Below are 16,139 nucleotides of genomic sequence, written 5' to 3' on the forward strand. Positions count from 1 at the left end.
GATCAAGAGGACATTGAACAAAGGAAGAGAACTGATAACTCACACCAAGATGTGCAAGATGACATTGGACATGGTGAGAAAACAGATGATCAAGATGGGTAAACAAAAGGGTTAATTACTAAAGTGACCTCAGACGAATTATATATAACGTGTATTTATGTCATGTATAATATGTATAATACAATGTATAATATGTCGAGTAATTTTATAAACGAGATCTCACCTGAGTTCTGATCTGACTTGTCTTTCTTTGCGCCCGCTTTTTTACCGTTCTTATAGGAGCACTTGTAATCCTGGGTATTTTAAACATGAAAACATTTAACTAGTAACTACGGTATCAGTAATATAATCTAAATAAATAATGGCTTTCTGTAGCCGGGACTCATTTTCAGTTTCTGAGGTAGAAAATGTATTTAAGATTTCAATGAATTACAATGGTTAATCAACTTACAGCGTCGTTTTCCTCGTCATAGAATCCTCCGTACAAACCAGAGTAGAAAGGGTCAGCTTCGTTCTTTTCCATTACCTCCTTCATCCGACAGCCGGCGTTGGCTCGTCTTGATCTTGACGCCGCCATGCTAGTAATTCAAACAGTTATCGATCAGGGTTGATACGAATACGATCAAGCGAATCTAAAATCTAAAATTTGTTTCGGGTTCAGTTATGCAATCACAGAATATGAGCTAGTTAATTTAATACATTCACAAATTCATCGACTAAAATTCAGACTTAAACGAGACCAGCGATCTATCAAATCAGGCATAGAACGCGCATGCATGCGCGCGAAGCATCTTCGATAGATATTGAAACTTTGTCTTCGCCGCATACGAACATGTGAATATATTAGTGTACCGACACTGTGCCAATGACATGGAATGCAGGAAAGTTACCAGAACGAATTACATTCATGATATTTAGCATAATATACATGCATAAACAATAAATTATATGATCATTCCAAAAATTAACAAAATCTGATACAATCGAAACTATAATTCCCAAAAGGAAGTTAAATTAAGGGGTTAAAGATTATTATTAATATCGAATCATATCTGGTCACGGGTTAGATTTCATTCTTTTATATAATTATAAATTCTAAATCTATCTTCTACATAAAAAACCCGAATTTATAAATACAGAACTTAAACCAGGAGTCTGCAATCTATTTAACGAAAACTTTTAATGCTTATAAAAACCCTCGCCAGTCTTATTACCAAGCTTTCCCTCTGAAACCAGCTTTTTGAGAGACTCTGGTGTTTTGAAGAGCTCAACATCAGGGTATTTCTCGCTCCACCCATCAAGGATAAAGCAACATGTGTCGAGTCCAACATAGTCAGCAAGTTGGAGGGGACCCATTGGGTGACCAGCACCTAGCTTCATTGCTGTGTCAATATCTTGCGCGGAGGCAACACCTGAAATTGATACGGGTTCAATCATTTCTCATTATTTTTATTTGTTTTCGCCAAAATATATTTCAGTAATATGTGTCAAACCTCCTACCAAACCCTTCCTTCAAAATGGTAGGAAATCTTTGAATATGAAGTATAAAATGTTTAAAATTCTCTGAAATTTCCCCCAAATGCATACCTCTTTCCAGCATTTTGATGGCCTCAGCCAAATTTGGCACCAACAATCGGTTAACAATAAACCCGGGGGTATCAGAGCACTCCACAGTTACTTTTCCCAGCTTCTTTCCGAATGCTGTCAGGGCTGAAAGTGTCTCGGCAGATGTGTCCGCTGTTTTCACTACCTGTTTAGTTTTTATCAGTTTAAAGTTTTACAAGTTTAAATACAAAAATGAATCAGATATTAGCAATGTAAATAATGTCAGATCAGCGGTACTAAAATGTAATCCGATATCGGTTAATGAATTAAAGTGCATCAATGAAGATTGTGAAAGTTGCTTTCAAAGTCAATTTTTCAATTTTGCTATAATTTAATTTTGTGTCTTAAAAGATAAAAGCTTGTAAATACAGAAGATATTTATAATTTGAATTTGTTAGCCCAAGACAGACCTAAGTGGAGAAAGTTATTTTAGTTTTAGTAGGTTACTTATCAGATTTTTAATTTGTTTATACAATTTATTTATTTGAATAAAGTTTTATAATAATAAATAAAGATAAAAGCTGTCAAACTATTCCTAAACATGTACAGCCAAATTGAATTCTCACAGCATTACGTACGATGGTATTTTGATCTATTATCTGTACATTTTTAGGGGTTGCTAAACACCAGGATACCACACACTGTAGAAGGTAACAAAATTGTCGCAGTTTTACGACAGGCACGAGAAACTAATTGGTGTGACGTCATGACACGTGGTGTGACGTCATGACACGTGGTGTGACGTCATGACACGTAGAAGGTAACAAAATTGTCGCAGTTTTACGACAGGCACGAGAAACTAAGTGGTGTGACGTCATGACACGTGGTGTGACGTCATGACACGTGGTGTGACGTCATGACACGTGGTGTGACGTCATGACACGTAGAAGGTAACAAAATTGTCGCAGTCTTACGACAGGCACGAGAAACTAATTTTCCCAATTTTTTGAGATGAGAAAATGACGGAACACTTATTTATTCATCGCAAAAGGACGGCGATTATATTCGTGAAAATAATGAAATGTCTGCAAATCGAAACAAATGAATTGCCACAATAAGATGTCAATTTACTCAAAGAAATAAACTGTCCTGGTAAGGATACAAAAGTGTCAACTACTTTATTGAATACATAATAGTAGTAATCATGAAATAATTTAAGTCCAAAACAATTCCAATTATTTACAAATATGTAGAAATAATTTAGAGGTGGCACTGTAGTATAAAGATATAAGTACAAACCTCCAGCAGTTTCATGACTGGAACAGGGTTGAAGAAATGTAAACCCCCAAATCTGTCTTTTCGTGAGGTTACCTCTGCGATCTCAGCAATAGACAAGGACGAAGTGTTACTTGTAAAGATAACACTCTGAAATTAATAATTGGTTAATAAATGCTACTAAGTTGTGTAATTAATCAATTAATGAAATAAAAAGGTTCCTATTTATGTAAATCAGAAGGCCAAGGGGTCTTCAAAATTAAATTACTTATAAATTCAGTCATTTTCCAACATCATTTTTTAATATCATGTCATTCAAGTCCAATTCACATGATCAACTTTATTTGATGTCTCTAAATTCACCGACATGTTTCTACGCTGCCCTTACAAATAATTTGGCAGCTCATCAGGATGCCCCCCCCCCCCCCCCCCTGGCCCCGGCCACACCCCCACCCCTCTACTCACTCCTCACAATCTACTAACAAATCCAAACTATAATTTGAGATGATACCAAGAAACAAACTTTTCATTCACTGAAAATACGAGCAATTGTACACCCGGGAACTGTCTCCCGAACTGCAGAGTGTAATAATGCACCTAACTTATCTACTAAATATTTGACATACACATGACACAAGGAATGTACTACCACCCACCAAGGGATGTACTACCACCCCCTGATATAGGGTTACACAGCACACTTAAAATGTCAATACTCCGCAACACGGAAATGAACATTACCTTAACAATTTACATGGGTATGTTAAAACGTGTGTTCTATTCTCATCCTGTGTGTACATTGTGTGATGATGGTTCGTCATTTGGAGATTAAGAGGGTGTCTTTATTATAAGATTAGGGGTGAGTTGCACAGTGGATTCACAGAAGAAATAGACGAACAACATGTATGTGTCAAGATTAAACATTAGCAGTTAGCTTTGGTAGTTGGTTTTTTGGCCAAAAAACCATCTGTTTTAAATTCACTGAAATTATTGTATATCTAACTTATGTAATACTAGTAAACGACCGAGCTCGCTCAAATCATGCAGATGTGTGACATTTTGTGGCAGGAACTAAGTAACTAAGTAACTAAGTAACTAAGTAACTAAATAACTAAGTAACTAAATAACTAAGTAACTAAGTAACTAATTAACTAAGTAACTAAGTAACTGAGTAACTAAGTAACTAGGTAACTAAGTAACTGAGTAACTAAGTAACTAAGTAACTGAGAAACTATGTAACTTAGTAACTAAGTAACTAAGTAACTAAGTATGTAAGTAACTAAGTAACTGAGTAACTAAGTAACTAAGTAACTAAGTAGTAAACTTGTTCATATATTTTATTGTTATAGTTGTAAAATCCTTGGAAGTAGGCAAGAAACAAAATCCCAATCTCCGCCACAAGTAGGCTGTAACAAGGAAATTCTTCTGTCACACACCACACACTCCCTGTAACACACTCCGTGTAACACACTCCCTGTAACACACTCCCTGTCACACTCCCTGTAACACTCTCCCTGTAACACACTCCCTGTAACACACTCCCTGTAACACACTACCTATAACACACTCCCTGTAACACACTCCCTGTAACACACTCCCTGTAACACACTCCCTGTAACACACTCCCTGTAACACACTCCCTGTAACACAGTCCCTGTAACACACTACCTGTAACGCACTCCCTGTAACACACTCCCTGTAACACACTCCCTGTAACACACTCCCTGTAACACACTCCCTGTAACTCACTCCCTGAAACACACTCCCTGTAACACACTCCCTGTAACACTATCCCTGTAACACTATCCCTGTAACACACTCCCTGTAACACACTCCCTGTAACACACTCCCTGTAACACACTCCCTGTAACACAGTCCCTGTAACACACTCCCTGTAACGCACTCCCTGTAACACACTCCCTGTAACACACTACCTGTAACGCACTCCCTGTAACACACTCCCTGTAACACACTCCCTGTAACACACTCCCTGTAACACACTCCCTGTAACACACTCCCTGTAACACACTCCCTGTAACACACTCCCTGTAACACTCTCCCTCTAACACACCCCCTCTAACACAATCCCTCTAACACACTCCCTCTAACACACTCCCTCTAAAACACTCCCTGTAACACACTCCCTGTAACACACTCCCTGTAACACACTCCCTGTAACACACTCCCTGTAACACACTCCCTGTAACACACTCCCTGTAACACACTCCCTGTAACACACTCCCTGTAACACACTCCCTGTAACACACTCCCTGTAACGCACTCCCTGTAACAAACTCCCTGTAACACACTCCCTGTAACACACTCCCTGTAACACACTCCCTGTAACACACTCCCTGTAACACACTCCCTGTAACACACTCCCTGTAACACACTCCCTGTAACACACTCCCTGTAACACACTCCCTGTAACACTCTCCCTCTAACACACTCCCTCTAACACAATCCCTCTAACACACTCCCTCTAACACACTCCCTGTAACACACTCCCTGTAACACACTCCCTGTAACACACTCCCTGTAACACACTCTCCCTGTAACACACTCCCTGTAACACTCTCCCTGTAACACACTCCCTGTAACACACTCCCTGTTACACACTCCCTGTAACACACCCCCTGTAACACACTCCCTGTAACACACTCCCTGTAACACACTCCCTGTAACACTCTCCCTGTAACACACTCCCTGTAACACACTCCCTGTAACACACTCCCTATAACACACTCCCTGTAACACACTCCCTGTAACACACTCCCTGTAACACACTCCCTGTAACACACTCTGTCTCTATGTAACAATGTAACACACTTTGTGTAACACACATAGTAACTCATGATGCTGGCAGGATATTGGTTTATCTACATAACACCTCACCGACTACCAAGACACTAAGTCCGTCGTATTATATACAGTACATAGTATACACTGTATACTGTATACTGTATGCAGTGTGTTAACTGTTAATGTAATATTTACATAAACAACAACGTTTATCACCTATTACTATCTTAAAGATGATATCATAAACACGATGTGTATCTAGTGCCCAACATAAAGGCACGCTTTGCAGCGAAGAGATTGAAAAAAGCATCCGAGCGTCGGGTCACAATTCCACTTTGTTTCTTCATTACTTAAGATAAATCGAGTGACAACGTTATGTGTACACAGTGAATGATCAGCAACTAGTATACTTCTTAAATGAGAGATGATCTCATCAGAGCATAATATATATTATAATATCCCTATCATATCTCACTGAATACCTCTAGACAAATTAACGCCATCACTGACACTATAGAAACGAGTCAGCCGAGCAGTGGAGAGCATTGGTAAACATACATAATATTAATAAAGTCACTTTTAAAACATTTCTATATCTATTATAATATAATAATACAATTTCACGAAAGCCAATATATTATTAGAAACTTTTAATGGTGAATGATGATGTAAAGGAAATTAGATACTGTGCCTGGTAGAAGTCTGTGAAATTAGATACTGTGCCTGCTAGAAGTCTGTGAAATTAGATACTGTGCCTGCATCTTTTGTAAATTGCGATAAGTTCAGTTTGCTGCTACCGCGTAGTTAGCCTTTGCGTGTGTACTTGTACATTCCTATACAAGTACACTATGGAGGATGATCGTAAGGTGACCCAATCTCTGGACCAAATTCAAGGATTCGAGTATGATGAACAGACAAAATTGAAGGACAGTGTTACTAAGTGGTTCATTGCGCTGGGAAAAGAACTGAAAATCGACGACAGAGATATTTGTGGAGATATGGACAGAGAAATTTTTATGGCTCCAACTGTATATAAAAAGCATCTGGCACTTCGGCTTGTGGAAGCAATAGACCTCGTTCAACGGCATGAATGCCAGATGGCTAAAATGGAGGAGATCATCTATTTCTTGAAGACGGAAGCGTTAGAAGACAAGGATAAGGTGATCAGGCTGCAGGGCCAGCTGCTTGTGCAGAAGGACAAAGAACTACAGTTGTTTAAGACGTCGGTTAAGGAGACAGTGCAAACAACGGTGGAGTCAGGGATTAAGAGCTACAGTGCAACTGTACAACAGAACAGTGCAAGTGGTACGGTCTGCAACAGTAACATCCTGAAGAAGGTGATGAAGAGTGTGGCTGCAGAGGAAGACAGGAGCAAGAACCTGATTGTGTTTGGGTTGAAAGAAGAAGAGGGAGAACAGCTTCCAGCGCTAGTAACCGCAGTTCTGGAGGAGATTGGGGAGAAACCTCACTTCGAAGCGACTAGAGTCGGCAGGAAGAGGCCAGGTAGTACGACTATCCGACCAGTCAAGATCACTGTCCCAAGCTCAACAGCGGTTCAACAGATTCTGATGAAAACAGGGAGACTGAGGCTAGTTGAGACCCACAAAAATGTATGCATCTGTCCAGATAGATCTAGTGAAGAACGAGCAACGAGGAAACATCTGGTTACTGACCTGAAGAAGAAGAGGGCTGAACAGACTCATCTCGACCACTATATCCGGTACGGGAAAGTCTGTAGCCGTGAAAAGAAACCACCATGAAGCAATTCATGTCTCTCGGACACTGATCAGTATTTGAATGAGTATTGGGTATCTTAATAGTTTTCGGACGTTATTTGTATTTGAGAGACAATTTTATAAATTATATACTCTATTTCTTGATTGTTTCACACTTCATATTTCATAATTTGTTTCACACTTCATATTTCATAATTTTATTTCTAGGTGGAGGTGACGTTATTGAGACTTTGGGCGGCCATAAACATCGTGTTTTAAAAGTTGTCCTCTGTACTTGTTTCACTGACCCACGCTTTATAGCATTTATACATTTCGGCCCATTTTATATGTTTGTTCGATTTGCTGTACATTTGTATATTTGCTATTTTGTAAAAGTTTCAAATGAAATCAAATCAGAAGTCTGTGAAATTAGATACTGTGCCTGCTAGAAGTCTGTGAAATTAGATACTGTGCCTGCTAGAAGTCTGTGAAATTAGATACTGTGCCTGCTAGAAGTCTGTGAAATTAGATACTGTGCCTGCTAGAAGTCTGTGAAATTAGATACTGTGCCTGCTAGAAGTCTGTGAAATTAGATACTGTGCCTGCTAGAAGTCTGTGAAATTAGATACTGTGCCTGCTAGAAGTCTGCGAAATTAGATACTGTGCCTGCTAGAAGTCTGTGAAATTAGATACTGTGCCTGCTAGAAGTCTGTGAAATTAGATACTGTGCCTGCTAGAAGTCTGTGAAATTAGATACTGTGCCTGTTAGAAGTCTGTAATTAGATACTGTGCCTGCTAGAAGTTTGTGAAATTAGATACTGTGCCTGCTAGAAGTCTGTGAAATTAGATACTGTGCCTGCTAGAAGTCTGTGAAATTAGATACTGTGCCTGCTAGAAGTCTGTGAAATTAGATACTGTGCCTGCTAGAAGTCTGTGAAATTAGATACTGTGCCTGCTAGAAGTCTGTAATTAGATACTGTGCCTGCTAGAAGTCTGTGAAATTAGATACTGTGCCTGCTAGAAGTCTGTGAAATTAGATACTGTGCCTGCTAGAAGTCTGTGAAATTAGATACTGTGCCTGCTAGAAGTCTGTAATTAGATACTGTGCCTGCTAGAAGTCTGTGAAATTAGATACTGTGCCTGCTAGAAGTCTGTGAAATTAGATACTGTGCCTGCTAGAAGTCTGTGAAATTAGATACTGTGCCTGCTAGAAGTCTGTGAAATTAGATACTGTGCCTGCTAGAAGTCTGTGAAATTAGATACTGTGCCTGCTAGAAGTCTGTGAAATTAGATACTGTGCCTGCTAGAAGTCTGTGAAATTAGATACTGTGCCTGCTAGAAGTCTGTGAAATTAGATACTGTGCCTGCTAGAAGTCTGTGAAATTAGATACTGTGCCTGCTAGAAGTCTGTGAAATTAGATACTGTGCCTGCTAGAAGTCTGTGAAATTAGATACTGTGCCTGCTAGAAGTCTGTGAAATTAGATACTGTGCCTGCTAGAAGTCTGTAATTAGATACTGTGCCTGCTAGAAGTCTGTGAAATTAGATACTGTGCCTGCTAGAAGTCTGTGAAATTAGATACTGTGCCTGCTAGAAGTCTGTGAAATTAGATACTGTGCCTGCTAGAAGTCTGTAATTAGATACTGTGCCTGCTAGAAGTCTGTGAAATTAGATACTGTGCCTGCTAGAAGTCTGTGAAATTAGATACTGTGCCTGCTAGAAGTCTGTGAAATTAGATACTGTGCCTGCTAGAAGTCTGTGAAATTAGATACTGTGCCTGCTAGAAGTCTGTGAAATTAGATACTGTGCCTGCTAGAAGTCTGTGAAATTAGATACTGTGCCTGCTAGAAGTCTGTGAAATTAGATACTGTGCCTGGTAGAAGTCTGTGAAATTAGATACTGTGCCTGCTAGAAGTCTGTGAAATTAGATACTGTGCCTGCTAGAAGTCTGTGAAATTAGATACTGTGCCTGCTAGAAGTCTGTGAAATTAGATACTGTGCCTGCTAGAAGTCTGTGAAATTAGATACTGTGCCTGCTAGAAGTCTGTGAAATTAGATACTGTGCCTGCTAGAAGTCTGTGAAATTAGATACTGTGCCTGCTAGAAGTCTGTGAAATTAGATACTGTGCCTGCTAGAAGTCTGTGAAATTAGATACTGTGCCTGCTAGAAGTCTGTGAAATTAGATACTGTGCCTGCTAGAAGTCTGTGAAATTAGATACTGTGCCTGCTAGAAGTCTGTGACTTACCTCGGTGAGCTGAGTCCTAAATTTAAAATGCAAATTGTTTCCTATTAAGTTATTAAACCCTTAGTCACATGGATATGCAGGTTTTACTTCAGTCTGATTGAAGAATAAAGTGCACTATTTGGCAGAAATGTCACTATGCCATTGCAGGTGTATACTGTATTGTCTCCCTAGTTGCAGGTTGCTTTTACAGTCATTTAAAGATTTAAACGATGGCTTCCACTTTCAACCGGATAAATATTATATGTTTGATACAGGCATGGCATAGGCGTAAAAAAAGTGACAAAGTGACAGATTGATGACCTCAATGGCTAGCTCAATCTACCAACTTTACTCGTAAAGTTACAGTATCTAGTGCTAGACAAATTAACACTAGTTGATACTGCAAATATCTGACTGTCACTAGATTCTGTGCTACTCTAATACGTCACCTTGGCCCTGAATTAAAAGAGCTGAAACAAGCAAAATGTCTCGTTTAACAGAAGATAAATCAGTCTGCTACATAAATGGGTGACTGTATATTATAATGTACTCATAATCTGAGTTACATGAAACAATCCAGTACTTTACTGACATACACTCTGTAAACTATGACGCATTATGAGTTACTACAGGGTTAGAGGTATTGTATCGCGTCAGTCTGTCACGCATGTAACATGTAACATGTTTTAATCAATTAACAGATCAACACACACGGCGAGGTCTGCTTTTAAAGAAATTATGTCAAACCAACGAGCCTGAGGCTGCGTGGAAAGTAAGTCCGTGGAATTATGTCGTGAAATTGACTTAAAAGGTAGGCTGGTAGGGTCCGACCTAAATTGAAGTTTAAGAACACCACTATTAAGATAAACGTATACTCAGCTGTGTTTAATCTAGTCATCCCAGAAACTATCATGATAAAAGTTAGGACTGCTATCAAATACTTGAAAATATATAGTGAAAAAGTAGTACTTAATATATGTTATAAAAACAGCTGACCGTACCGATGTAAATCAAATTCTATACCTTTCAGCAATTTTATTCACGTAATTCTAATATTCTGGTCTGTATTTGTTACATAACATTATCTAACTGATAATATTACATAATTTTACCTGAGGTGCAACAGAGTCCAGTTCTTTGAACAGCCTGTGTTTCACAGCCATGTTCTCCACAATTGCTTCTATTACAAGATCAGTGTCCTTTACCACGGAGCCTGAAAGCAACATAACGATTAATTGTGTCATCCAATTACAGCAACAACAAAAACAATGAAAAGAGTGTAAGGTTCTTTTCATAAACGGGGGGTGGGGGCTACCGGCTAACTGACATAGTTTAGTTTGCTTTTATCAGTTTAAAATTGATTTGTTAATGTTTGGGCCAGAAGATTCTAGGTTGCATCTTGCAAAATAACACCTCCAGTACTAGTTATATAATTTATATATAAGTAAGTATATATATATATACTTATAAGTAATAAATAGTTGTTGTTTGGTTTCCCAAAGAGAGTGCTCGACTGCAGTTAAGCAGGAGCATTATAATTCGAACAATTGAAACAAATCAAATTGGCGGGCAAACGATCCGTTTCATGATATGTATAAAAACAATACCAATCATCAGTGCCAAATAGAATAATGAATTGTAGCGCTATGACATGTTGCTCCTTTATAAAATAGTTTTTATCGATCATGAAACATTTTCAAAATTATCAAAATTTACAAAATTTACAAAAAAAACAGTTTACGTATTGTGTCCGTCCCAATTTTAAAATTGTCTATGAAGTAAGGTAGTAAGATATCTTTGGCTTTTAAAGTTGTAAACTGCGTTGGCCTTCGTGTAGTGGTAGAGGAAAATTCTTTACTGAGTTCCGTGAAGCTGGTAGAATTAGGATCCGTATTTGAGAGTTAATTGTTGATTCTGGTTATCAAACAAGAGTGCTCAACAACGACGAGTCGAAGGAGCATAACTAATAAATAGTTGTTGTTTGGTTTCCCAAAGAGAGTGCTCGACTGCAGTTAAAAGCAGGAGCATTATAATTCGAACAATTGAAACAAATCAAATTGGCGGGCAAACGATCCGAATTCATGATATGTATAAAAACAATACCAATCATCAGTGCCAAATAGAATAATGAATTGTAGCGCTATGACATGTTGCTCCTTTATAAAATAATTTTTATCGATCATGAAACATTTTCAAAATTATCAAAATTTACAAAATTTACAAACAAAAAAAACAGTTTATAAGTTTATTGTGTCCGTCCCAATTTTAAAATTGTCTATGAAGTAAGGTAGTAAGATATCTTTGGCTTTTAAAGTTGTAAACTGCGTTGGCCTTCGTGTAGTGGTAGAGGAAAATTCTTTACTGAGTTCCGTGAAGCTGGTAGAATTAGGATCCGTATTTGAGAGTTAATTGTTGATTCTGGTTATCAAACGAGAGTGCTCAACAACGACGAGTCGAAGGAGCATAACTAATAAATAGTTGTAAATTATGTAAATTTTGATAATTTTGAAAATGTTTCATGATCGATAAAAATTATTTTATAAAGGAGCAACATGTCATAGCGCTACAATTCATTATTCTATTTGGCACTGATGATTGGTATTGTTTTTATACATATCATGAAACGGATCGTTTGCCCGCCAATTTGATTTGTTTCAATTGTTCGAATTATACTTATAAGTATATATACATATTGTATTATTTATATAATATATACCAATTTATATGCCAACTTAATTCGATTCTTAACTCGTTGCCGGACATTCCAAGCTTACATATTTCTCTTATTTGATTACTTTCGGACACATAACCCGTACAATTACTGCAGTGTTGTCAATTTAATTCGGTGTTTGAAATAAGAAGTGTAATAAACATACAGGGTGTGTCAAACGAAGGGAGAGGGTGTATTTTTGTGAGATATATCTTAAAGATGTTTTTACAGCACCATAGTTCCCATAACATACATAAACTAAATAGATTCCACGTGATTATTGTAGCAATAATGTCTCTGTAACAAAGGATGCTGGCTCTAGTAGCATTGCTCCAATATTTTGTTTGTTATAGTAGCTCTACGTAAACTACTTACAAAACTGCAGTACTCGTCGCAATAAATCTAGAAGAATTTTAACTATTCATAAAGAAATAGCACGCGAACCTTAGATAGGATTATCGTTGCTAGTAAGGAACATATTGCACAAGATAAAGAATGCAAGTTTGAAATAAAGTCACCCCGGTCCGCTGAATAATGAATTAGATGATAATAACAACACAACCAGCACAGAGTTATGCAATATGGGGCAATATGCAACTTTGCTCAGTTTTGTATACTGGTCGAAGAAAGAACTGCGAGGAGGAGAAAGGTACGACATGATTGAAATCTCTCGCGAGTTACACTTCTAAACTTTTGTTTGGGTTGAAAGAATGGAGCATGTTGGAAGTATTAAATCTGATATTTGACAAAAGACTGATGGTGAAAATTGAACAATTTTTCCCATTTTCCGAGGTTTTAAATAAATATTAGCACTAAAAGCATTATCCTTCACCTCCCTTCGAATTTTTGCACACGCTTTCTAGCTTAAAGAGCTGGAACATCTAAATGGGGTTCTTAATTTTCCCGTGACATCTTTTAAATTCATACTTTAAAACCTTAATGTAAATCGGCTTCTCGTTCAAACCTTTTAAGAAGCTAACTTACAATATATTTATAAACATACATTTTCCAGATACTAATCCAGCGAACTTACAAGCATCAGTAGCAGTAGAAATAGAGCCCATTGTGGTATCCATGAAAGCTTTAGCTCCATCTGCGTCGTCCCCGAACTTCTTCTTGGCGACACGCGCAAGAGACTTGGTGATGCGCGCTGTGGCTCCATCGAGGATGTTTTGGTCAAGATCGACTAGTGTGACTCTATGCCCTGTTTGTGCTGCTACCTAAGGTGGGTAGAACATGTTGAACATAATTCATTAGAAAATAATGTCTTTAAATTTATTTTCAAACAAATTAATGTTTGTAAACCAATAGAATACTAGGCTGTACCAAAATACTAACGTTTGTCCAAAATTAAAGAACGATTCCAGAAAGTTGTATTGGGTTACCGAGAGTTCACTTTTTTGGAGCCCTACTCCAAAATCTTAGGGTTGCTCTGCTCGTTTCCATGGTTACGGCCTAACGCGACGGTGCATGGACCCATAAATGCCATAACATGAGAACTATAGCACCTAGACAGTCGAATAATAGCTTAAAAGATGATAAATGTGTATGTTTATGTTCAACTTATTGGTCAACTATGTGTCTAAAACATTTATTTAAAAGGTTATAGCGAAAAAAACTGATTTTCAACGCGTTTCCATGGCCACCGTTTTGGACAAACTTTAGTATTTTGGTACAGCCTAATAGAATACTCGAAACATAGTTTTAAACTAATTACAACTCTACAAGTACAAATCTATTACTTTTATTGAGAATTATGTGATGTAACGTGATGGAAATATTTTAAACGGGTCATATCCTGTCCAAACCCAGGATGCATAACATGATGAATTCGTTGTAACTTTGTATGAAAAGTAAAGTGTACTTCACTAACACATGGTGTTTACCTGGGTTATCCCGGAGCCCATTAGACCACCCCCAATAATAGTCACGTGACTGACAGATCTGGCACAGGACATAGCTCCCGTTACTAATCCTCTCGTGGCAAACATCCTGCACAATACTGTATTACTAATCCTCTCGTGGCAAACATCCTGCACAATACTGTATTACTAATCCTCTCGTGGCAAACATCCTGCACAATACTGTATTACTAATCCTCTCGTGGCAAACATCCTGCACAATACTGAATTACAAATAGTTGCGTTTTGCATGACAATTCAGGTCGCAATTATTATATATAGATTACGTGATTTAGGTTTAAGGTGTTATGATTTTACGATTATATGAAACATAAAGTATGGGAACTTCATATTATTTTCATCGTAGAATTAAAAAATGTATCATCTAGGGTCGAATAACTGCAGGATGAAGTAGATATTGTTAATTATGTTATATATTTTATGAGAATAAGGAGAAATGTACTCCTTTTCAATGAGCATGCAGTATTGATCTTGTTGTTATCCACGTTTTCTATTAGAACTTCTAAAGTTACCACTGTTTAATTAGAATCTATCAGACTGATGATTGCTCATGATTTACAACTGCTCTGGCACAAACAGAAAGGTTTCTCTGATAAGTGGTAATCCCAGAGTAGCGATATTATAATCAGTAAACCATGGTCCCTATTATTAGTGAGCGTCTCCAACCCACCACAGACAGTACAGTGAGACCTATCACCTGCAGTCTGCACAGTGAGACCTATCACCTGCAGTCTGCACAGTGAGACCTATCACCTGCAGTCTGCACAGTGAGACCTATCACCTGCAGTCTGCACAATAACCTTGTAACCCTCCAACAATAGACCACAAGAATCCTGCACATACACCTCCCACTACAAATACAGCTATACATTTCAGCGCTTTTCACACCTTCCAGCCCAACAAAGAAGATTAGCGTCGTGCCTCTAACTACCCACCACTAATAACGATCCAGTGTCAACACAACACCAATCACAGTCCCAATTGGCTGGTACCTGTCACGTGACTCTGCTAGAAGAGCTCTGATTGGCTGGTACCCGTCACGTGACTCTGCTAGAAGAGCTCTGATTGGCTGGTAACTGTCACATGACTAGACTAGAAGAGCTCTGATTGGCTGGTACAGTGGTACCCGTCACGTGACTCTGCTAGAAGACGATAACGTGAATTCATATCTGCTGTCAGGTTGGATGTAAGTGGTCACGTGGGAACGGGCAACCATTGGTGAGTTTGACGAAGCTTGGCAGTTTATCAAATGTCTGGTTCCTGATCACCACATGACCTCAGGACCTTATCAGTAGTGGAATTGTAGTGGAGTTTATTCTGGAACATTCCATGACATAGCTCATTCTGTAATAATTCTTAAATCACAAACTAGTCCTAACTTCCTAAGCAAACATATTTATACTAGCTACACCTGTTTGACTGCCTTTCATTTCCTTCCATTTTAACCATTTGCAAGAGTAATCATAGTCAACTGAACATATTTGTATATCATGAGCGAAGTTCGTAAACTGATCTTTGATGGTCTTGCAGCCACCAATATTGTTGATAAGAATAATAATTGCATTTATATTTTCATTCATTCCGGACACATTCTTTAACACATTCTTTAAGCAAGTGAAACAATAATTGTATGAGTGTCCAGCACCTTAAAACGAAGCGCATAAGTAATTAACAAAAATAATTATCTTTACACAAGTAAACACAATGCAATACAAAATCACTGATAAACGATAAAACGCAAATTCTTGACTCATGAGTCTACGATAAGGCTCTAGTTAAAGCATATTCAATTACATATTATAGGCATATTCAATTACATATCATAGGCATATGTAGTGGTGGAAAATGGATTGTAATTTTTGGGGGCATTACATATCCCCCTCCCCGTGAGCGGTGAGCGGTATGTTACGGGTATGTTACGGGTTTGTAATATGATAGCGTTAAA

At 38.0% G+C, this 16,139-nt stretch overlaps 4 protein-coding genes across 5 annotated transcripts in view; 2 read left to right on the forward strand and 2 right to left on the reverse strand.

Annotated features, from left to right (window-relative positions):
* The window catches only part of LOC134825162 (prothymosin alpha-like), a 29,426-nt gene extending 28,852 nt beyond the window's left edge, over positions 1 to 574 (reverse strand). The window contains exons 1-2 of the mRNA XM_063837310.1: positions 452 to 574; positions 224 to 293 (exon numbers count right to left, since the gene is read on the reverse strand). Of these exons, the coding sequence (XP_063693380.1) occupies positions 224 to 293; positions 452 to 535 (154 nt within the window). The 5' untranslated portion in view covers positions 536 to 574. The remainder of the gene's footprint in view (positions 1 to 223; positions 294 to 451) is intronic.
* LOC134824674 (Bardet-Biedl syndrome 7 protein homolog) overlaps positions 1 to 16,139 on the forward strand; it is a 638,888-nt gene that overhangs the window by 224,620 nt on the left and 398,129 nt on the right. The window lies entirely within an intron of this gene.
* LOC134825073 (hydroxyacyl-coenzyme A dehydrogenase, mitochondrial-like) lies at positions 897 to 14,260 on the reverse strand. Its single transcript, XM_063837200.1, has 6 exons — positions 14,159 to 14,260; positions 13,306 to 13,492; positions 10,675 to 10,775; positions 2,845 to 2,970; positions 1,588 to 1,750; positions 897 to 1,412 (listed from the first exon to the last, which is right to left on the reverse strand). Exons 1-6 carry the CDS (start codon positions 14,228 to 14,230, stop codon positions 1,180 to 1,182), a joined length of 882 nt encoding a protein of 293 aa, XP_063693270.1. The 5' UTR covers positions 14,231 to 14,260; the 3' UTR covers positions 897 to 1,179.
* Positions 3,208 to 16,139, forward strand: part of LOC134825072 (DNA ligase 1-like) — an 85,609-nt gene continuing 72,677 nt past the window's right edge. For both annotated transcript variants that reach the window (XM_063837198.1, XM_063837199.1), the window contains exon 1: positions 3,208 to 3,218. The gene's annotated coding sequence lies outside the window, so the exon portion shown is untranslated. The remainder of the gene's footprint in view (positions 3,219 to 16,139) is intronic.

This window comes from Bolinopsis microptera, chromosome 13, assembly GCF_026151205.1.
Source record: "Bolinopsis microptera isolate Bmic1 chromosome 13, MBARI_Bmic_1.0, whole genome shotgun sequence".
NCBI lineage: Eukaryota > Metazoa > Ctenophora > Tentaculata > Lobata > Bolinopsidae > Bolinopsis > Bolinopsis microptera.

Coding starts and splice junctions, on each gene's coding strand:
- LOC134825073 (XM_063837200.1), bottom strand. CDS start 14,230: ATGTCCTGTGCCAGATCTGTCAGTCACGTGACTATTATTGGGGGTGGT. Junction 13,493..14,158: donor TGGGCTCCGGGATAACCCAG/GTAAACACCATG, acceptor TACCCACCTTAG/GTAGCAGCACAAACAGGGCA. Junction 1,413..1,587: donor CATCAAAATGCTGGAAAGAG/GTATGCATTTGG, acceptor TATCAATTTCAG/GTGTTGCCTCCGCGCAAGAT.